At 37.7% G+C, this 24,240-nt stretch overlaps 1 protein-coding gene across 3 annotated transcripts; it reads right to left on the bottom strand.

The window, feature by feature from the left end:
• On the bottom strand, nt 1-23,833 carry LOC127426834 (E3 ubiquitin-protein ligase Praja-2-like). 3 transcript variants are annotated; one of them, XM_051673866.1, is made up of 9 exons: nt 23,775-23,833; nt 22,397-22,588; nt 19,160-20,156; nt 17,436-17,612; nt 15,277-15,459; nt 7,731-7,845; nt 5,039-5,153; nt 2,118-2,233; nt 1-1,081 (listed from the first exon to the last, which is right to left on the bottom strand). In XM_051673866.1, exons 2-9 carry the CDS (start codon nt 22,584-22,586, stop codon nt 962-964), a joined length of 2,013 nt encoding a protein of 670 aa, XP_051529826.1. In that variant the 5' UTR covers nt 22,587-22,588; nt 23,775-23,833; the 3' UTR covers nt 1-961. The 3 variants fall into 3 exon arrangements, with proteins under 3 accessions (XP_051529826.1, XP_051529822.1, XP_051529835.1); XM_051673862.1 differs by having other exon boundaries at nt 17,436-17,615; XM_051673875.1 differs by lacking the exons at nt 1-1,081; nt 2,118-2,233 and adding an exon at nt 2,255-2,553 and having other exon boundaries at nt 17,436-17,615.
• Nucleotides 23,834-24,240: the final 407 nt, after the last annotated feature.

Here is a 24,240-nt window from a genome sequence, read left to right on the forward strand (position 1 = left end):
TCAATTGATACAAAATGTTTAATAATGAGATGTCATAACTGAGATACTAAGATTAGACAAAATTATAATACGTGATTATTGGTCATAATTATGAGATATTGAGAAATATGAGATATTAAATAATTATGAGATTAAGATGAATAATTATGAGACAGTAAATCCATTGATACAGTATGCCCTGCCACCTCTAAATAACATGACACTGAATACACGGCAATTGCCGTTGCAATAAACGGCACAAAGCCATCTCATATTTATAGTCGTGCACCATCATATTTTCCATTTCAGACTGTCAGCTTTTTGGAAATTGTATTGCTCCCGAAGGTGCTTTTGTGAAAACTACCTATTCAGCGGCCATCATTTCAATGATTTATACAAATATGTTTATGAACTGCAGTGAAATATATTGCACAGCCATTATCATTTATTTTCCAGCTATGTTTGCTTAAATCAAAAAGTTATCATGCACCTCAGGCAACCGAATTCCCTTTGAATGGATATCTGAATCATAACCGAGAGAGTTCAGGGTAGCAACCTCCTTGGGAAGCTGCATTATCACAGCACTCATAATGATTTGAATTGATAAAAGTGATGCTTATTAACACCAAGTGTGAGCTTTTATTGAGCGACTGCGTTTGGAAATTATACTTTACATGAATTGAGAAACGTTAAATACATGTCTTTATGTTTAGCCTGGATGTACAAAAACAGATTTAAAATTGAAACAGGAATAAATATGGTTACTATGAATATGTATTCATATTTTCTCAGAAAATACATTTACGTTTGCAGCGTTTGGGCCATGAATTGCAGCACAAATCACTAGGTTAAATGGAATCTGAAAACCATTTCTGGCCTGTCGCTTGACAGCAAGGAAATATCAGATGAAAAATATTTTGGTGGAACTGTGATTACTTTAATATTTCTCTGCAGGAAGTTTTGATTGATGTGTGCTCGGAGATCAGCATGTTCCTCCAGATGCACTGTGAGTGGACGCTGACGTGTCTTGTTCAGAACTTAAAGACAGGGGTTCGGTCTCTGCTGAGGTCAGAACATGCCGACACACTGGACATGTCGCAGACTGGGGAAAAAAAAACATCAAATCATGAAAACCATCTTTGATTTGTTTAATTCTTTTTATAAAATAATGTTGTCAGAAAGGTCTGATTTGCATTCTTTTCTGTCAGTATTTACTCACCCTCATGATGTATGACCTTTTTTAGATTGCAAAAGAAGATTTTATGCAGGGTCCATTTTTTTCCACTCCACAAGTTTTAATGTTAAAGGAGCAATATGTAACATTGACATCAAGTGTTTAAAATGGGTACTGCAGTCCAAATTCTAAATACTGGAGAGAGTTGTCTTTCCTGCACCCTCCTCCCCAGACTGGAAGATCACATGGGTTGCCAGGTTGAGGACACGCAACAGGAATGAGCAAACTGACAATGGCAAGCGACAAGCCTTACACTGTAAGTTGATCAGCTAATATATACGTTTGCAATGTTTTTATTGTTCGCAAATTATAAACCAGCTCATGTGGATTTTTTATAACTCTGTCAATGTTAGCTAGATGTATTGCTGGCTTCCATGGGTGCAGCGTGCTGTGTTTGCCCGCTAACTTGTCTCAAATATGGCAACCCGGGGTGTCGAAATACTGTTGGGAAATGGGCAGTGGGCGGGATCACAAACACAAACAGAAATTCCGGCCCTGAACTGACATTTCAAAGTAGAATACTGGCTGTAGCATTGTTTTCGGAGAAGCCAGTATTTCAACTTAGCATGTTTCCTAAATCTCTGATAAAATATTATGATCATTTTATTCTTTAGTACAGTAAATATATTACATATTGCACCTTTAAGTTGCAATCAACTTCCACTGTATAATGCATTAAAATAAATCTCCTTTTGTGTTCCACGGAAGAAAGAAAGTCATATGGTTTTGGAACGAAATTTGGGTGAGAAAATGACAGAACTGCCATTTCTGGGTGAACAATCCCTTTACATTTCTGCTTTATTAACTTCTTTCAGAATATTAACAGTTATATGTGATTATGAAATTGTGTTCCACATTTTTCCTCTCACTTTTACAAGCTCCCAAGAAAAACAGACACAAATACCTTCCTGAGCCAGAGAGTGACACAGAGTTTATGGAACATGTGGTGGCACGGCAGCAGGGTGGCAATCTCATCGTTGACATATTCACTGCAGCAGATGGTACAGCACTGCTCCTGCTCTGCAAAACCAAACAGAGTTCATGTAAAAGACCCAACTCTGAGCTCTCCGTCATATTATAAAACATACAAGACCAAAGCAAATATTCAAACGTGTCTCGATCCAGTCACGCACACATCAAATTATTCATTTCAGTCATTAGAGTTGAAACTGAGGCCATTTTATGCTTTCCGTGGCAGGTTTATAGTCTCAAATGCACTCATGCAATAAAGTTGAAGTAGGACATTAGTGTGCTTGCTTGCTCTCCCTGTCACTCAATCTGTGCCTGCATGGTGTTGCTTTTTGTGCGAAACATATCTCTCATCTGGTCTTCGTATAGCTCTGAAGAGAATGAGTACACAAAGCTTTTCTGTATAACAAGTCAATTTCTTCAATTTTCCATCTGCAAAATACTTCACATGGGCAGCAGTGAGAAACAAGCAAGCAAATTGTGTGCAATTATGTAACCACACAGCCATAATCATAATACTTCCATAAAAGCTGTAATGCTGCTCGTCTATAATATCGCAGATAAAAGCAGAAAAGCACATAAAATCAGACTGTTGGGGCACTACACTTGTTATAGTAAAGGGTATGTGTGTACAGTTGCTATACCACATAATTCTCTCATCATTTACTCACCCTCATGTCATCCCAAATGTGTATGACTTTCTTTCTTCAGCAGAGCACAAATGAAGATTTTTAGAAGAATATTTCAGCTCTGTAGGTCAATACAATGCAAGTGAATTGTGATCAGACCTTTGAAGATCAAAAAATGTACATAAAGGTAGCATAAAAGTAATCCATAAGACTTCAGTGGTTAAACCCATGTCTTCAGAAGTGATATGATAAGTACGTGTGAAAGAAACAGGACAATTTTTTGTTATATTAAGTCATTTTTTACTATAAAACTTCACTTTCATTCTTTTTTTGCTTTTGTCAATTCGCATTCTTCGTGCATATCGCCACCGACTGGGCAGGAAAGAGAATTTATAGTAAAAAAATGACTTAAATATTGATCCGCTTCTCACCCACACCTATCATTTAGCTTCTGAAGACATTAAACCACTGGAGTCATTTGGATTACTTTTATGCTGCCTTTGTGCTTTTTGGACCTTCAAAGTTCTGGTCACACATATTCTTCTAAAAATCTTCGTTTGCGTTCAGCAGAAGAAAGTCGCATGATTTTCTTTATGCAAAATATACATTTAATTTTATTCTTCTTTTGTTTTGTTTTTTTGTATTGATTTAGGGATAAATATGACCTGGACATTTTCTTGACAGATGTATATATCAAGAGTTCCCAAATATTTCTGTCAACTGAACCCCTATAATCGAAATTATTTACTTGGATTGAATACCCCATTACATTTCATAAATATAAATCAACATATAAATAACAATAAAACATATCCTACATACAAAAGTCCTATTTATGTTAGAAATGAATTTAAACCTAAAGAAATGTGTATACTCAGGGCATTTATTACTTATATTTTTAAATAATTTCATTAGAATATTTTAAAATGCATGCTCTATACTTGGAAGCACATGTAACTTAACCTGTCCTCAGCAAGAGGTCACAATGTTAAACTGCCAAACAAAGTATTTAAAAATGCAACAAATTCATAAATATAAATATAAAATAAAAGGTTGGGATCTGTAAGATATCACTCAATACATAAAGAAAAATGTAATTATTTTTTCCATAAGAAACTGCCTATCAAATTTGTGTCCTCACTCTGCGTCAACTCTGCCAGATTGTTTTAAAATCCTGAATAATTCAGGCAATGCCATGGTCAGCTATAACTCCGAGTACCCCTTTTCCACTTCCTGCTCATGGTGGATGCAACAGTAGGACACATGGTCTGGTAATTTGTATATATTTCAAACAAACAATGTTTAATGTATCTGCGGTCACAGCTTCAACGTGTCAACACCATCATCCCCCCTTGTCATCATTTCTGTTAAGGCTTGTGAAATAATTTTGGCATTTTAGTTTAGATTATAGAGGCATCATAAATTAAGGGAAAAAAACCCAAAATGGCTCCACTGTACAACACATGGTTAAGATGAAAAAAAAAAAATAATAATTTTGTCAACTCTGTCAGAATTTTCAGAATAGTGTGAAAACAGAAAAATAAATTTTGGAACGTATTTTATTACTTAACTCCTTTACTGAACACCGTCATCACATAATTAAAGACTTTACACTCTTGTTGGCCAGATCAAATTAAAATAACGTGCTTTTAGTGTGTCTGATGGAGTTGACAGTAAATGCAAGTTATAAAGTGAATAAATGTCAATTTTCAGAAAAAAGTGTTTTTATAAAAACCAGTTCCCTTACATGGTTCGTTAGCTGAGACCTTTGTATACAAATATATCCATTTCAAATTAATTTATTATTAAAAAAGAAAAATTCAGATTTAAAACATGTTTTGTCCCTTATCTCAAGAATCACTGAAATACTATAAATATTATAGAAATAATATAAATATAAATTAATTTAAAAGAATACATTTAATTACTCCATTTTTTTAAATAAATCTTATTATTGTCAAGAACACTGTAGCAAAATGGCATTCTCGTACGACAAAAGCACGCCAAAAGCTTCTGATTGGCTAAACAAATAATCTATCCACTGTATAAAAGCAATAAGACACTCAAAGTCATGCTAGATGCAGGTACTTTGCCACGCATCGTGCCAAACAACGCATTTAGCCTTCGACTCTATTGCCAATATAGTATGTCTTCTTGTACCTTATTGCTTAAACACTATACAGTACTATACTTTAGTGTTTATAGCTTCAAGTAATGGCAGTAGTACCAGTGTTGTCGACCTGCACTGTGATCTGGGGTAGGCAGCTGATGATCTGTTCGGTGGCGGGGGGTTGGGCCTGCTCCACATCTATAGCTAAAGACTCCAGATGAGCCAGTGCTGCCTGCAACACAACAAAACACATTAGCATATTTCATTTCCCCTAGATAAGACAGAACCAAGTTAATTATACATTAAGCCTAACATTTCAACTGACTTCTCTCATTGGCTGAAATCAATGGAAGTATGTTGGGTTGTCAAAGGCTTCAAAGACCAACTGAGTCCAATTTCTTAATTAGTTTATCTTAACTGGACCAAAATGTAATATTAAGGCAATCAAATAAACCAAGCCTTAAAATATAAGGCAGAATTGCAGCCAAGCTGTTTGTGCAAACACTTTAATGATAAAACAGCTTTCATCACACATTCTGAAAGACTACAATACTTTCAAGTAGGGCAAGTACAATTTTCTAAAATAAAATATATCCTTGATAGAAACACAAAAGTAAGTTTACAGAAATATACTTGATTGGACTAAACAAATTACTATTCAACATTCAAACTATCAAGGTTGCAAGGAAATATGAAATGTTGAATGGGGTGTTTCTCTTTACCAGCCCTCCCTCGAATGGGCCAAAAATCTGGTCCACACAAGATTCTCAACAAAAACAATCTAATAGTATTTCCTGCATTGGATGCAATGTTTACACTTTTAAATCACCATTAGTTATACATATATATATATATATATATATATATATATACACACACACACACACACACACACACACACACACACACACACACACACGCAGCCAAAAGTTTGGAATAATGTACAGATTTTGCTCTTATGGAAAGAAATTGGTACTTTTATTTACCAAAGTGGCATTCAACTGATCATAATGTATAGTCAGGACATAAATAACATGAAAAATTAACTACTTAAACTACTTCAAAGAGTTCTTATCAAAAAATCCTCCACGTGCAGCAATGACAGCTTTGCAGATCTTTGGCATTCTAGCTGTCATTTTGTCCAGAGACTCAGGTGACATTTCACCCCACACTTCCTGTAGCACTTGCCATAGATGTGGCTGTCTTGTCGGGCACTTCTCACGCACCTTACAGTCTAGCTGATCCCACAAAAGCTCAATGGGGTTAAGATCCAAAACACTCTTTTCCAATTATCTGTTGTCCAATGTCTGTGTTTCTTTGTCCACTCTAACATTTTCTTTTTGTTTTTTGTGTTTCAAAAGTGGCTTTTTCTTTGCAACTCTTCCCATAAGGCCTGCACCCCTGAGTCTTCTCTTTACTGTTGTACATGAAACTGGTGTTGAGCGGGTAGAATTCAATGAAGCTGTCAGCTGAGGACATGTGAGGTGTCTATTTCTCAAACTAGAGACTCTGATGTACTTATCCTCTTGTTTAGTTGTACATCTGGCCTTCCACATCTCTTTCTGTCCTTGTTAGAGCCAGTTGTCCTTTGTCTTTGAAGACTGTAGTGTACACCTTTGTATGAAATCTTCAGTTTTTTAACAGTTTCAAGGACTGTATAGCCTTCATTCCTCAAAACAATGATTGACTGATGAGTTTCTAGAGAAAGTTTCTTTTTTGCCATTTTTGACCTAATATTGAGCTTAAGACATGCCAGTCTATTGCATACTGTGGTAACTCAAAAACAAACACAAAGACAATGTTAAGCTTTATTTAATGAACCAAACAGCTTTCAACAGTGTTTGATATATTGGCAAGTGATTTTCTAGTACCAAATTAGCAATTTAGCATGATTACTCAAGGATAAGGTGTTGGAGTGATGGCTGCCTGTCTAGATTTGACTTTTTTCAAATAGTGATGGTGCTGTTTTTTACATCAGTAATGTCGTGACTATACTTTGTGATCAGTTGAATGCCACTTTGGTGAATTAAAGTACCAATTTCCTTCCGAAACAGCAAAATCTGTACATTATTCCAAAATTTTTGGCCGCCAGTGTATATATACATACACACACACACACACACACATATACATATATATATATATATATATATATATATATATATATATATATATATATATATGCGTTGTGCACAAGAGGACACCCTCACTAAGACACCTACCCACTCTCCCCTACATGTACAATAATCAAATTAAATCAGTGTCACAAGAGGTTCCAATTTAATTTGTCCATTGAAGGAATAGTTCAATCAAAAATGAAAATTCTCTCATCATTTACTCACCCTCATGTAGGTTCAAAAGCTCAAAAAGCACATAAAGGCAGCAAAAAAGTTATCCATAAGACTCCAGTCGTTAAATCCATGTCTTTAGCAGCAATAAGATAGGTGTGGGTGAGAAACAGATCAATAAACAGATTAATATATTGATCTGTTTCTCACCCACAATTATCATACCGCTTCTTAAACCACTGGACTCTTATGGATTACTTTTATGCTGCCTTTATGTGCTTTTTGAGCTTCAAAGTTTTGGACCCTGCTATCTTGCATTGTATAGACCTACAGAGCTAAAATATTCTTCTAAAAATCTTTGTTTGTGTTCAGCAGAAGAAAGAAAGTCATACACATCTGCGATGGCATGAGATTCTTGGTGACCTCCATACCTAATTTAGTTGGACTGCAGAGTGATTCAAACAGCAATATTGCAACCCTCAATATATATGGAGTTTATGCATTAGGGCAGAGGTCCTCACCTCCATAGCCTGAGCGAGACGCTCCTCTAATGCCATGTAAGTGAGGAGCTGGGAATGATCCACATATGAGATCGCTTGAGCCATGCCAAAACCCTCACCAAATTCGTCAAGAAACCTGAAAGAAAAATTAAATGAGTTAGCAGCTAATAATAACTAATATTTTTTTGCTTCTCCAGCTGACAGAATTACAATGAGGAAACATACTGTACTGTTCTTATATTATGACTGTAAATTGTAATTTTTAAATAGTAATTTATCACTGTTTTCATATTTCAGATATGCAATTTGTAAGGTAAATTTCACGAAAACATGTCCATATTTCACGCTCAAATCAAAAGAAAACAGTGTGTCTAGATGTTTTACTTTTGATTTTTTTTTTTTTTTTACTCCCATTAGTCTCCTTACTGCTTAATAAAAAAAATCCTTAAAAAAATAAATAGTAATAAAAAAAACTGTATTTAAATAAGCATAAAGGCAATAAAACACATACTTGTAAATTGTAAATATATAATTTTTTTCACATTGCACAATATGTTCAAGGAATGTTCGATACAAGTAAAGCTCAATTGACAGTATGTGTCAGATAATGCTGATTACCACGAAAAAGCCCCTCATTTATTAAAAAAAAAGAAAGAAAAAATCATGGTTACATTAAGACACTAACAATAGAAATTAAAATGTGGCTATAGTCAAAAGTATAGCCACAAAACGTAAACATAATACGTTCTACCAAGATTTTATCGTGATACAATCGCTTACCTTATCTGCGTAAATCTATATCCAATATTATGACTTTGACAGCGTATCGCCGGTAAACCCTACAATATGGTAACTGTTTTAACACCGGTTAGTCCCTAATTACATCACACTAAAACAGTGTTTGAAACAGTGTGTATTTTAATGTTTATAGACTGCCCCGAATCTTACTGAAACCACAATTATTTCTTTTTTTTTAATAAGGGACGAGTCAAAAAAAATTTTTTTGTCAATCAACATTATGCAACAAATGCTGTCGATTGGCACCATGCGGGGGTCAGACGTGTGAACGGCGAGCTCTGCACACTTTGCTAGTTTTTAATTATTTTTATGTCATAACCGGTGAGATTCGATACACCCTGCTACATAACTGTTCTAAGAAGTCAATATATCAAAGAATTCAAAATCCTCGGCTCTGGAGACATTAAAAGACACTTATGTGCTCAAGCTGATACCCCAGACAGGGCCACAGACCAGGGACTCGGTTTGGACGGTGCAGTGGGAGAAATTCAGCGGCAACTGGCGAGCATGTCTGTAATGCTGGCGAAGGTCATAGCGGACTTGGAGGATCTTGCTGTAATACGTCGATCGATCACTGCGATGGAAGGAGTTGGTTACAAGAATCGGGGACGTCGAGAAACGGATTGATTATCTGGAGTCATCGGAGAGGGAATTAGCTGCTAATCTGCTAGCGTAAGTAGATTTGGAACGCGTTTGGGAAACATTGGAAGACCTTGAGAATCATAATCGTGAAACAACATCCAAATTGATGGAATTCCTGAGCATGAGGAAGGCTGAGATATGGTGAAATTCCTAGACAAGCTCTTCCCGAGTCTGCTCGAAACAGGCCATAAGCTGGAAATCGAGCGAGCTCAGAGTCCCGGCTCGGAGATCCGCTGAGGGAGACAGGCCCCGATCAATTCTAGCCAAATTTCTCAGATTATCCGATAAAGATCTTGTGTTAAGCGAGGCGAGGAGTAAAGGAAGGCTTTCGTGGAAGAACCACAACATTTTCTTGTTTCCAGACTTTGCGAATTCGACGAGAGAAACGTGATCGATTCAAGGAATGCAAGAAACTCTTACATCAACGGAAGATAGCTTTTGTACTGATGTTTCCGGACAAATTTAGAATAGATACTAAGGATGGCCGCATAATATTTACATGCCCACAACAAGCGATGTCTTTCATAAAATCAATGGACTGAGGAAGTCATGGTGCGTTTCTCACGTTGCTCCCAAGTGAGCTTGACTCGCTGAATATTCATTTGACTGTCCGAGGAAACTGAACGGCTTTTTTTTGTTTGTTTTTTGTGCTGGTTCCGCTAGCGGCTGGATTTTATTTTGTGGAGGAACACACCAATCTACACATTCTTTGTGTTTATTCTGCCTATTGGCTGGAGTTTGTATTATAGATTTTCTTCTGTTATTTAATTCTGTCTCACGAAATTTGTACAGAAGCAGCGGACGAGCAATCCGAGGGCAAAGTTGTCACGGGGGCTCTCGTAAGCGTACATGGACTGTTTGAGTTTAGAGGGATAGATGCCGGTTGGCGCTGTCTTACGCGGGGTTAATGCGCACATTTTTCTTTTTTCTGTTTGTTTGGTTCTGGGGAATGTTCGGGGTTTGACTGTTGCACTAATGTTGGAATGTGGTCTTTATAATTTTATTTTTTACCCACAATCTTTTTTTTCTAATATGTCAAAATGTCAAATGTTAATATGAGTGGATTGTCTCTCTCCAAGTGGAATGTGAATGGGTTGGGGCACCCCATAAAAAGAAGGAAGGTTATTTATTTTCTTAAATGTAAGAAATATGATATAGTGTTTCTTCAAGAAACACATCTCTCCCCGCAGGAAGCTGAAAAATTTGGGAAGATATGGGGTGGACATGTTTTCTTTAGAGCTAGCTTGAGTAAGAGCAAGGGAGTCATTATAATGATTAATAAACATCTACAATTCAAATTTCTCAAACAGACTAAAGATAAATTAGTCATTATTGTTTTAGCAGAAATTCAGGGGCAAAGGTTGATTTTGGCTAATATTTACGTACCTAACACTGATGATCAGGGCTTTTTCATAGATCTTGAAGGGATGTTGCAAGCCGTTGGCACCCCTCATAATATAATATTGGGAGGAGACTTTAATCTTTTGATGGACTCAGTCCTTGATCATAGTGAAGCAAAAGTGTGTAAACCCCCAAGAGCAACATTGACGCTTCACAGGATGTGTAAAAATCTTGGTCTTACAGATATTTGGAGACTTTTAAACCTATTTGGGAGGGACTATAATTTTTTTTTTTTTATCAGTCCATGAGATTTATTCTAGAATGGATTTTTTTTTAAATATCTAAGTACCTCATTTCATCTGTTGTTGATTGCTCAATTGGAAACATCTTGGTCTCAGATCACACCCTGGTGAGTTTAGCGGTGTTTCTCACATATGGAGAAAAATAAAACAAATAGTTGCCGTTTTAATGTATCCCTTTTGCAAAATCCTGAATTCCAACAAATGTTAAAGGCTGAAATCAATTTTTATAAAGTTGTGCTCAAAAGTTTGCATACCCTGGCAGAAATTGAAAAATTTTGGCATTGATTTTGAAAATATGACTGATCATGCAAAAAAACTGTCTTTTATTTAAGGATAGTGATCATATGAAGCCATTTATTATCACATAGTTGTTTGGCTCCTTTTTAAATCATAATGATAACAGAAATCACCCAAGTGGCCCTGATCAAAAGTTTACATACCCTTGAATGTTTGGCCTTGTTACAGACACACAAGGTGACACACACAGGTTTAAATGGCAATTAAAGGTTAATTTCCCACACCTGTGGCTTTTTAAATTGCAATTAGTGTCTGTGTATAAATAGTCAAGGAGTTTGTTAGCTCTCACGTTGATGCACTGAGCAGGCTAGATACTGAGCCACGGGGAGCAGAAAAGAACTTAAAAAGTCTTACTGATAAAAACCGAGCCAAAATCAAACAAAGGGAGTCCAAAACAGACTACAAATCCCATGAAGACTTGCTCACTAAAGGATCAAACTCTCAACTCCTATTGGATGAGGCACACGACAGAACGGCCCTCAACCACGACGTCATCGGGAGTAGAAATAACTCTGAGATCCTTCCGGGAATTGCTTCCAGCAACTTTGTACGTCGTGTGTAGACACAGCTCATCGCTGCTCTCAGGTGTAGCCTCATGGCACAAGGAAGTAACATCCTACTTGAAAATGTGGTCATACAACCTCCATCTCGCTGGACGAGTTGAGATTACTCTGTGTTCCACCGAACACTCTAACGGATCCGAAGGAGACCGCCCAGCAATCCGCATCTTCATCCGTTTGCCTGCAGAAGTGAAGAGAAAAAGATTTCTCTTCCCTCTTCAATCAAGTCGACGTTGCTGATTTCTACGCCAGCCCACCGAGAATCAGCAGCCGTACCGCCCGCCGACAGAGCGAGGAAACAACCTCCCGTCATCACCCAAGCCTAGAGGAACCAAGTCGGAGTTAAAGGACGGATGAACACACATTCTACCTGCGTCCTCATATGATTCAAGTAAGAGGTTTACGTCTGGGCAGAGATAGAATATTATAGTGTGTTATTCTTGTGTATCAAGGTTATTGCTTGTACAGTTTACGGACCGCCGAGTCCGCTCATTGCTGCTAATAATACTCAAGGTATTACTGTAATGTACTGTTATCACGAATAAGATCTGTTCTGTAGTAGTCCAACCACATTGGACTGTTGTGTATTTCTGCCATCGCGGGCGAGACCGGCACACTGAGTTTATCCATTAAAGAACCAAAGACCGTGGGACGGTTTACAAGCCGTCCACCGCGTCTCTGAGTGATAAACTAACAGCTGCTTTCTCTCCCACGATCGCAAAACTGGCTTTGGTGCCGCCACTTTATTCTCTCTCTCTCGTACTAACCACACACACACACACACGACTCCTCACAAACATTCTCGCACACACTTTTGGCTAGTAGATAACTTTGTGATAAAGCTCAGCTTTGTCCCTAAGTTATCGTACAAGCGGAGACACGCGGTAAACTGGCAGACGCCATTTACCGGCTTCTCTCCGCCCACATTCGCGGCCAAATTCTCTGGCTGGAAATCTCACGTGACGTACTCTCCACGAGAGTCACGTAAGCCATTTTGTGCGCGTCACTCCTTACACACACACACACACACACACACACACACACACACACAGCTTCCTCTCATGTGTTATAGGATATTTTGGTTACCATATCTAATCATGTCACTGTTTGTAGTTGTAAGTCGGAAGTTTATTGACCGCATTGTATTGATTATTAATTGATATTACTGCATAAATAAACTTTGTAATATTTCAAAGAGAAGTGTTTTGGTTTGTTTTGCATACATCTGTGTCAAATGCTGGCAGGGGAAGTCAGTGCTCGGATTCAAGCCTTCATTGTTTCCTTTTGAATGTTGATTTTCTTAAGAGAACAATCTAATATTGAGACTGTTATACTATCTGGTTATTAGTCCCTGATTCCAGGGTGGTGCCCAGGTGATATTAATCCTTATTAATATTCTATTGATTTTGATAATTGATAATTATCTTTGATGATTGTTGAATTTTGAAGGATCAATAAGCTAGTGTTAATTCTAATCAATGTTCCATTGATTTTAATAATTAATGATTATCTTTGATAATAATTAATATTCTATTGAATTTGATGGTTATCTTTGATTGTTGATGTGAAGGATTAAAAGAGCTAACATTGATTCAAATCAATGTTCTATTGATTTTAATAACTGATAATTATCTTTGATAATTATTAATTATTGCTAATAACCAAACCCGCTCCTGAACGTAGCGCACTACATTTACTGGAGCCCCGTATGAGGCTCTAATGAGTTAGATTCTATTATTTAATTTAAATATTAATTAATAACTAAAGAAATAATTATTAATTATTTCTGACAGTAACACTGATCTAAACAACCAGTAGAACCTACAATAAAGTATGCCTCATTCATCAAAAAGTCCAAAGCACGAGAACTCGTGGAGATGGAAGGGAATATTAAAAGTGCTGAGGCAGAGCTGAAGCGCTGAATGTCGTCTGATGGCCGACTGAAATACAGATATAATACTATTTTGTCACGGAAGGTGGAGTTTTGGTTATTCAGGGCAAGACAGTCATACTTTGAGTCAGGGGACAAAGAAGGGAAGCTTTTGGCTAGATATATAAGCAGAAAGAGTCTTTTTCTACCATTCCCTCTCTCCCTGTAGATGTTCCCCTCTCTTATTTCAAGCGATTTGATAGCATAGCGAAGTCCTTCATTTGGAACGGTAAGCGTCCCAGATTACATTTCAGTAAGTTACATAGGCCGATTGACAAAGGTGGGCAAGGCCTGCCCAAGATTTTGCTTTATTATTATACATTCGGTCTCAGACATTTGGCTCATTGGTCGCTTCCACCTGAGAGGGCCCCTCCCTGGTTTGGTATTGAACAGGAAGTTCTTGCCCCTATTTCGCCATTGCAAAGCCTTTCTATCAAACTAATTGGAGAAGCTACACCCCGTTATCTCGCATTTGCACTCGGTATGGACAAAAGTGTCCAGAGTGTTTAACTCGGACATTTATTTAAATGTTGCCTCAAGCATATGGCAGAACCCAAAATTATGTATTAATAAGTCCCTTTTCTGCTGGTCTGAGTGGATTGTGAGGAAGGTTAATACACTTGGTGACCTATATGTGAGTGGAGCGTAGAGATCCTTTGAAAATTTGGTTCAACATTTTGGGATTCCCAGATCTCAGTTCTTTAGGTATTTACAACTGCGCCACCTGCTCTGTACTATTTTTGGGAGTAGCATACACCCCCCTAAAGCAGCAGATACTCTTGGAATGGTGATTACTGCTTTTGGAAAAGGTCATGAGGCATCAGTGTATTACTCCCTGCTAATTCAGAGTCTGGGGGACGGAGCTTTAACTTCTATTAAGAGATAATGGGAGAAAGATCTCAACTTGGCTCAGAGTTTTGTGTGTGATGTGGTGGGCACTCGGGTTTCGTTTTGCCCCAGACTCTGTGTTTTGGGCGATGGGGCGGTCATCGACGTGGGGAATAGTCACATAGAGAATTGGGTTCTGACCTGTGTGATGATGGGGTTCGAGGTCAGCTGGTGCGCCTCGATTTCGGGATTGGTGCACGGAGATGGGGAGGGTGGCGACTTTTGAAGAGGTGTAATTTGAAAGACGGGGTAACTTAGATTTTTTTGTTTGAAAATGGGGCAATTATTTAGAGTTTTTGGAGGGCTCTCGGGGTGGGGCATGGAGAGAGTAGTATAGTTTTAATTGAGTATGATTATATATATAAAGGTGAGCCATATATATATATTTTTATTTTGTGTGTGTGTTTGTTTGCTTTTTTTTCTGTATACATACTCGTGAGACCACAGGGATGTTTGTTGGGGGGCAGGGTTGGAGATTGGGAGGGGTGGCTGTGGGGTTTAAATGTTGATTGTGTATATATATATTTTATTTATTTATTTTTTTTTTGCTTTTCTTTATTATTGTAAGATTTAATACAAAATGTTAATTACAACAAATGCTGTCGATTGAGCTTAACTTGTATTGAACGCGAAACATTCCTTTAATGAGAATTTGGGGGGTAATTATGCCTAATAATGGGCTTCATTTCTGCAAAATAAGATTTATTTGGGGTGAAATACGAACGGAACATTTTTTTTAGACAGGTTTGGTGAGATTCACCCTGTGTCATTATCTGTATTATTTGATATTGTATATCAGGTTTGTTGACCTCCACTCCGTGTCCAGATCATCGCTCATGCTGGAGTCATCTTCCAGGTTATTGTTGCCATCCAGAATGAAGAGTCCAGGTTGGACAAACTGACTTGGATATGGATCCTCATCACTACTGCTGCCCGAGTCCTCATTATACATCAGCCAGGGGATCTCACCCTCTTCCAGAGGGGTCTGCTCCCTGATGAAAACCACACACAAACACAAAAGAGCAGAAAGAGTATGTTCATATAGTTTTAAGGGCTGCCAACGTTAAAGCATTAACTCTCGAAATTAATTAAATGTGCACTCAATTATTATTTGTATTTTATTTTTATTGCCAATTGCTACATTTTTAAACAGAATGAAAAGAACAGTAGTTTTGAAAAATATCTCAATAATACCCTGTAATTGGAGGCATCATGGCTGACTGCAAACAGTACATTTCTATAATGGCATTGGTAACGGACAAATTCTGTTTTTGTGTGATTCTGCATCTATGCCACCAAGTGTCAGCAAAACATATAAAAAGAATATTACAGAGTACCTTTAAATACATGAATGTGTTTAACTCCATTAAATTTAACACAGTTAACGCATTAACCCAAAATGACATTGAAGAGGCTATAGTCTGACTGTGGTTCAGTTTATGTCATTTTACAGCATGTTTGCTAGTTCTAAAACATCTAAATGAACAAAAAGTAACTGAAGCAGTAAAAAAAGTTTTTGAAAACAAAGTTCTGAGTAAACAACATATTTCTGCAATACCCTGATAAATGGTCTCAAAACCTAATGAGCTTGTATTGGTGCGTTCAAGTCTTGTTGAAATTATCATATTTCCAAGTTGGAATGCACATGAACGCCACCACAAAGTCGTAATTATGAGTGGGAAACTCGGGATGTTCTTCATGCCCCTTCTTTCAGAGTTAGGGTTGTGTCAATTTAAGACATAGCGTAAGCAAATTGTTATTTGTAATTATTCAATTTTACTTGAGGATTTTGACTGTGCAGTTCAGTTTGTATGCACTTTTTGTAGTGTTAATACAATAACGAAAAGTTTTAGAAGAATATTTCAGCTCTGTAGGTTCCTTACAAAGCAAGTCAATGGGTACCAAAATTTTGAAGCTCCAATTTTGAAGTTCCAAAAAGTACATAAAAGGCAGAATAAAAGTAATCCATATGGCTCCAGTGGTTAAATCTATATCTTCATAAGTTATATGATAGGTGTGGGTGAGAAACAGATCCCCAGAAGGTGGCGATATGCACGAAGAATGCGAATCAACAAAAATGTGAAAGTGAAAGTGGAGATTGAATGTAAAAATGGACTTAAATATTGATCCGTTTCTCACCCACACCTATCATTTCGCTTCTGAAGATATAGATTTAACCCAGTGAAGTCATATGGATTACTTTTATGCTGCCTTTATGTGATTTTTTGAGCTTCAGAGTTCTGGTCACCATTCACTTGCATTGTATGGACCAACAGAGCTGAAATATTCTTCTAAAAATCTTTGTCTTCAGCAGAAGAAAGAAAGTCATACACATCTAGGATGGCATGAGGGTGAGTAAATGAGAGAATTTTCATTTTTGGGTGAACTATCCCTTTAAATGTATTCCAAATTCGCAATAAAATTTAGGCCACGTCCACACTAATCAGTTTTCGTTTTCAGTTTCCTAATGTCATAATTTTTCCAAAGTATGCGGTTTTGGAGAGGTTTTCGTTTTCAAACGACATTTTCTCTACATACAAATCCAGTCGTTCACATGTAGTCCAGGCATATTTAAAAGGTACTGATTGTGTACTTTCATTCGAGGATGACACACTTTGGTTTTATACAATGATCTTGGTGCATGTGCTTTCAGACAAAATTGTAAATACACACTTGCAGGAGCGATGAATGGCTATACAGTGGAGGTTGTGCGGAAAGTCGTTATTTGGAGATAATTTTGCCGCTCTCTCATTTAGAATAACCAGGGTTCATTAACGTTAGAACGAGAGTAAGAACAAAGTTATGTGCATGCCCACCTGCTGTGAATTCAGTGGAAATTTTGCATGATAACTTTTTCTGCCCACATAAATACGTAACTTTTACACATTCATTAGTGAATGCGACCCAGTGTTATCTAAAGTATTACTGCAGTGTTTAGAGTTTGTTCTGTCAGTGGATGTGTGCCTACTCTAGTGTGAGGTTGAGAGAAGGCACTTCCTCCAGACTGCTACTGCTGCTGCTACCGGGCAGCTCCTCCATGCCAGGCAGAGTCTCCCAGCTCTCTTCACTGGTGCACCTCTCCTTCTCCAGCCCGGAGTCTGACGTCCATGAGGCCGACCACTCGCCCTCGCTGCATTCTGAGCTGCTGCTTTAAACACACATCAGCACACACACATGTGAGCCAACCTCGTAAAAGTTAAACTAATCCTCTTAGCTGAAGCGCATTAGCATGCAGAATGAGCACCCACAGAGAGCACCTTCGGCACCACCTCATTTCCTGCGGGGCGTTTAACTTCACAGGAAATGAACAAATTCATCTTGGATAAATGCAGCGTGCATTACGGTACAGCGGCCCCAAAAAGTATTTGGACACTTAAAAGTTTTACTGCTTTCAGTCCAGATCTATTAATTTTATGGTCATCTATCTGCTAGTGTGCTTCTAAACATTGCCAAAATTCGTTTTCAGAAGATGTAAGCATTTAAAATCTGCAATCTCTCTCTTCCGGCAAAACACCAAAGAAGTCACATAGAGGTTGAGAAATATTGTCCAATCAAATGCTTTCTAGAACAAGAACGCACCCTCCCCCACAACTGTTCAGTGCGTCTGGCTGTGTTCTAACTGACGCTGATCATGCCTTCGCAGGGCACTTCGAAGGGAGCATAACTCATGCTTTAGCGTCATTCCAAACAGAATTTCCAATAAGAATTGCTCTCGCAATGGAGGGTGATTGTCTTTGAAGGAATAGGGCACAGGGATGATCACTTCTGAATGGGACGCGCCAACGTGGGAGAAGGACACGAGGAAACCTGCTGGAGTTTATTTATATTTTTTGTGCAGCCGGAGGTTTCTTGGGATGTACAGCTCGAGTAAGTGTTCTTTATTCTTTATGCTTCGCTTGTTTCTCATTCATCTGCATTTGACTTGCACAACAGTTCCAGCCTCGTTGTAAGCAAAGTCCACGAAGTGCTGCGTGTTTGAGGGTTTGTTATGGATTAATGTCGCGAGTAAGATTGTTTTGTTCTCAAGTCTTTGGAAAAGCTGGCCGGTATTGCTTCTCGAGTTTCGCCGGTATGGTGGAAAGGGATGTGTGTGTGTGTGGCTGTAAACTAAAGCCTATAGGCTATTTTTAAAAATGGGACAAATCATTCAACATTCAATAAAAACTCGTCAAGGCACTTCACGGGGACTTTAAGTTAGACTTAAAATTGTAGGAATGTCATTGCATTAGAAAGCCAGATATCAAACCAAATGATTTTCGCAATGATTTTTAACCAACTGTTTAGGTTTGGACCGTTAATTTAACGGTTTAAGTGTCCAAAAACATTTTAAGGCCACTGTATAACTGGTAAAGTCTTATCAAACTGATTATGTTGTTAATTCTAACTTTTGCCATGAATGCAGAAATTTGGCCCTTTAGAGATCCATGCACATTTACAGCAGTATTTTTAATCTGGTTATCATATTCTGTTAAAAGGCCTTTTTTTAATTTTTAAAAAAATTTTTTTTTTTTTTTTTTTTTTTTTTAAGTATTTTTAGTATTAAACTGTAGTACAGCACATCTCTTTAGGAAATTGGTTGCCTCGGACAACGATCAATTACACAAATTAACAGCTCATTATACAAAAATATTTGACTTCAGAATGGAGCGAATGACAAATCAGAGTCAAGTATTCCAGGTAATTATACTGTACCTTTCATCCTCCTTTTCAGATGCGTCAGCCCTTTTCTCTCCAAAGTTCTCTAGATCTTCCCAGATCTCATCATCGTCATCATCATCATCATCATCATCTTTTGTAGTGTTACTACCATCCTCTCGTGTCCTTTGCAGAGGGTTGAGGTCACTCAAGGTCAAGGGTGGGAAATCAAAGAGGAGCTCCCTTTCAGGGCTTGCCTGCGCGAGGAAACCCAGAGGTGCCAAGTCACACTCGTTTCTGACCGACGAGCCTGACAAATGACCCACTTCCTCTTTTTCAGACCATTTCCTCCTTTGAAGGTAAGTCTTGCTAGTCTCTTTGCGGATCTTTGGCCTTACGACCATTTCTGACAGAAAAGTTTCTTCAGGATTCGCATTTTCTACGCTTTTATAGGAAACAGGGCCGGTACTGGCTGTAACCCCTTGACATTTGGGAACATTGTCTTTTTCAACCAACAACTGACCAACTTTCCTGTTTGCTTTTAGAGTTCTGTGGCAATCTGGTTCCTCACAATAGCAATTTGTTGACGTTTTTGAAGGTGCCGTTTGAGCTGAACATTCTGTATCCTCAAGGAAATCTACATTTACCCCCAGTGCGCAAATCATACCATCAAGTCTCTTCTGAATGGCCTGAGATGGGTTTAAACTCAAGTCCTCCTCCTCAGCTCCGCTACTGTCAGGCTCATAGGAGTCAATGTTGATATAGCTCAGAACTTCAGGGCTGGTTGGTGCCTTGGGTTCTTCATCTTGGGTCCAAACTCTTGCCTGATTATTTCTTTTTATATCAGAATGATAGTTACTATCATATGGCACAACCTGGTCACTCTTTGGTCTCTTAAAATGTTTTAAGGGGGCTTTAGTGGCTCTGCACAACAATGACTGTTTCCTGTTATGGCCATCACGTTTTGATGTTGTGTTTAACTCAGGCCGCAGTGAATTTGAGGATGCCATTGGGACGATGGTCTGAATCACTGAAGAAATGTTGTTCTTTGAAGCTAGAAGGAAGACAGTTCAATTACTGTTGTTTACCCTTCACTGGTTATCAATTAACTTGGTAAGTTTCCATGTTTCTGTGCACTCTAGGCTGAATATCATGAAAAAAGTTCCAGATTAGGTTTCACCCCCAAAATGACCATTAAGATTCTTTGCATTGTGACATTATTTTAATGACAATTAATCACTATTTAATACATCATAATTACTGTAATGGACAAAATATCTCATTCTCTGTACTATAATATAAAAAAAAAAAAATTGATGTTAAAAATTGCATAATTTAAATCCAGTGCAACAAATGCTACCATGATGTTTACCTACAAATGTATTTTACAACTGCTGTATATTTTAAAAATGTATTTTTTTATTTTATTTATTACAGTAGATTACTGGAAATGTGGGCGATGGTACTTCATTGTCATGAAAATAATGTAAAATGCAAAACATTTTAAAGGAATGTTCCAGGTTCAGTAGAATTTAAGCTCAATCGACTGCATTTGTATCATAATGTTAATTAACACAGATAACAATTTCAATTAGTCCCTTGTATATTTAAAAGAAAAAAGAACAAAAAAAAAAAAAAAAAAATCTGATTTCTGCTTTTTTTTTTTTTTTTTTTTATAGACAAGGGACAAATTGAAACTATTTTCTGTGGTAATCAACATTATGCCACAAATCGGTCAATTGAGCTTAAAGCAATATTCTGGGTTCAATACAAGTTAAGTTCAATCAACAGCATTTGTGGCATAACGTAGATTACCACAAAAATTTATTTTGACTCGTCCCTCCTTTTCTTTAAAAAAAGCAAAAATCAAGGTTACAGTGAGACACTTACAATGGAAGTGAATGGGGCCAATCTGTAAACGTTAAAATACTCACTGTTTTAAAAGTATAGCCTAACCTTGTCTGTGTAAATATATATACAATTTTACAACTTTGTTGCCATGACGATGTACTGTCAACAAACCCTAAAAACAACTGTAAAAATGACGATTTTGTCCTTAAACCCTCTAACCCCCATTGGCCCCCATTCACTTCCATTGTAAGTGCCTCACTGACTACGTTTACATGGACACCAGAAAGCGCTTATTGTGAGAAAGCAGCATTCCCATTTACATGCACTGTATAAACAACGTACTCTTTACTCCCGTATACATTCGGTTTGTTCAGTAAGCAGCTTTCTCCAGAGCAACATCATTTCCACGTGACGCTTGTGTAAATAACATACATGGTATCTGAGGAAGACTTTGCCATTTTATTTTCGGTTGCTTCGCTTTTATTTCTAGGTATTCCAGAGTTTTTGTTCTGTTTGTTTCCTTAACTTTCCATCACAACGTGCAGTGGAATTGTGCTGTAATAGTGGGGTTTCCCTCTTACCTAAAACTCCGGGATTCCCCCAGTGTACCAGTGCATGCGATCGTGAGGGACTGTCGATATTTTACAGTGGTGTTTGTAAATGTAAAAGTATAGTGTACGTGCTTTTCCCACTGTACTCCAAGAAATGTTTAATTCTTTACACTTTGTTGACATGTTGGTGGGCTCCATTCTATGATGTTTGTTATCTGGTCTGTTCACACACACATGCGCAGTCTTCAAAGACCCATCACCGCTTATGTGTGTACATGGCCACATTAAGCCGCATTCTCCAGGAGAAACCTAGGTGTGGTAAACTGCTTTCTCTTAATCACTTAAATGGCATAAGGAAATCGGCGTTCTCGTTTACATGACGTTTCAGAACGCCGCTTTCTGCAGAAACCCTGGAATAAACCATTTTCTTAAGTGCATGCAAACATGGTCAGTGTAACCTTGATTTATGCTTTTTTGGGGGGATTTTAGAACAAATTATGACCCCCAACATATTCTGACAGGTTTCGAGAGATTCATCCTATAACTCCACTTCACTTCAAAAAACTATTTCAAATACAATCCACCCACCCTCACCATTCTAAAAAACATTTTTATAATAAAGTCGGATGATCTTCGCAACACCTACAGGGTTTCTTTCTGCACCTTCGAATAAATATCCCATTCTAAAGCAGAGCAACCCACACAAGCATATTTCAGCTCCACTAAATCCCTACTGCATATTACAAAGCTGTTCATTCATCACAAAAACAAGTACAATCTCAAATCATATATTCCACATGTATTGATCACATACTTCAGGTAACTCATGACACATTAGAACTAACGTGGAATAACGTTCCTTAAAAGAGTCCCATTAACAGTTGGTACATACCCACTGTATGGTCCTTACGATTACTGGTCCTCTCCATGCGCTCACAGTCCACACTGGAGGTTGCTCTGTGTTTGTCTGTAACTGGGCGGAAGCTAATGTACGCGTGTCTCCGGCCGTATCTCCTGCCTGAAATGGTCTGGTAACCTTTGGCTGGTTTGGGCCACGCACACTTGCCTGCTTCTTGACCCATTCCTATGTGAGACAAAAGCTGGAATGAACTTAGCAGCAAGGTGTAGTTCATCATATTAACTATGGACAACCAGAAAGGGACAAAATACAACTTAAATAACTTTTTGTGAAAGGTTAAGCTTAAAGTGTGCTTGAGCTATTGTTCGTGCCACTGATATAATACTGTATTATATAATGCAAAGACATTTAAGCCAAATGTGTGTCTAAATACTCATTGGATCCACTCTAAATATGAATATGGAGGCGTTTTAATGGCGTAAATCACAATCGTGTCCCTAACAGCTGGGAAACAGTGTTGTCGTTTTGGATCTTAAGTAACATGCCATTCCTTACCAATGAAAGATCGGTTACAACCACTGACTGGGCTGAGACAGTGGAAAGCATTTCACAGGTGGTGAAAAACAAAGATTGTTATCTTTTAACTCAATGGCATTCATACATATTAAGCGTCAGTAGGCAACACCTCAAAACCAGCTTTTCAAGTAAATGTTTTATGATAGTTTTAGGGTAAAAACAAAGTGGATGGGTTTTATGGTAATAGCATGTTTTGTGAGAAGAGCCAGAAAGATTAGCACAGCTCTACTGCATATTTGGGGTGTGTCCCTTATTTAACACATCCAGATTAAATCAAGGAGCAGTTCACTAATAAATCAGTTGTGTTTACTGAGGAAGACATCCAAAATCCACAGTGCTGTGCTCATCCAGGAACCAGTACTGAGATGCAATGGTTAAAATCTTACTAGACTAAAGACAGATCTACGGAGAAACATAACAGCAGTTCTTTAGCACAATATTATCTCACTGCTGTCATGTTTATGTTGTCTGTGTAGTTTGCAGGAAATACATCACAACTCTCCACTTTAGGCTAAAGGAATAATGTCATGTTGCAATGTCACGTAAGCTATAGACAATTCCTTATCATAAAGACAAGATGTAGTCGTCGTAATTTTATATTATTTATATACATCTTGTAATTAATACACTCAATTACATATCAGTTAAATCGACTACGGGCCCTGATTCAAGTTCAATGCAGCTAACAAGCTAACTAATGTCTGTCGAAAAGCGCAGCTCACTCTTCAAAGTGTATTTCAACGTCTATTTCAACACCATTAATCCTGTACTTTCACGAAGGAACCTCATACAGTGTTTTAGTTTAGGAAATGTGTCATCTCTTAAAGGATTGTACCTGTGCTGCTGGGTGCCTCTCGTCTCAACTAACTCTGTGAACGTCACTACAAACTTAAGAGTCATGTGACACATTTCCTCCAATTAGCGGTGACAATAGCGGGCAGTACTAACATCGGGTGCTGCGAGGCAGCTGTAAACCAACTGCAACACCACGTGTGCAATTTAAAGCCCACATGGAAAACATAGTATGAAGTAGTATACGACATAGTAGAATACTATAGAATGAAATGGAATTGTATAGTAAAATACAGTATAGAATAGTTCAGAAGAATAGAATAGAATAGAATAGAATAGAATAGAATAGAACAGAACAGAATAGAATAATATTATATAGTATATAGTGTATAGTATAGTATAGTGTAGTATAGGATAGGATAAGATAGTATCAGATAGTAGAGTATAGTGTAGGATAGGACAGGATGGTAGTACATAAAAGTATAGTATAAAGTAGTACAGTATAAAGA

The sequence above is a fragment of the Myxocyprinus asiaticus genome, chromosome 3, assembly GCF_019703515.2.
Source record: "Myxocyprinus asiaticus isolate MX2 ecotype Aquarium Trade chromosome 3, UBuf_Myxa_2, whole genome shotgun sequence".
Classification (NCBI taxonomy): domain Eukaryota; kingdom Metazoa; phylum Chordata; class Actinopteri; order Cypriniformes; family Catostomidae; genus Myxocyprinus; species Myxocyprinus asiaticus.

Coding starts and splice junctions, on each gene's coding strand:
- LOC127426834 (XM_051673862.1), bottom strand. CDS start 22,586: ATGGGTCAAGAAGCAGGCAAGTGTGCGTGGCCCAAACCAGCCAAAGGT. Junction 17,616..19,159: donor TCTGAAAAGGAGGATGAAAG/GTACAGTATAAT, acceptor GTGTGTTTAAAG/CAGCAGCTCAGAATGCAGCG. Junction 1,082..2,117: donor TCACTCTCTGGCTCAGGAAG/GTATTTGTGTCT, acceptor TTTTTTCCCCAG/TCTGCGACATGTCCAGTGTG.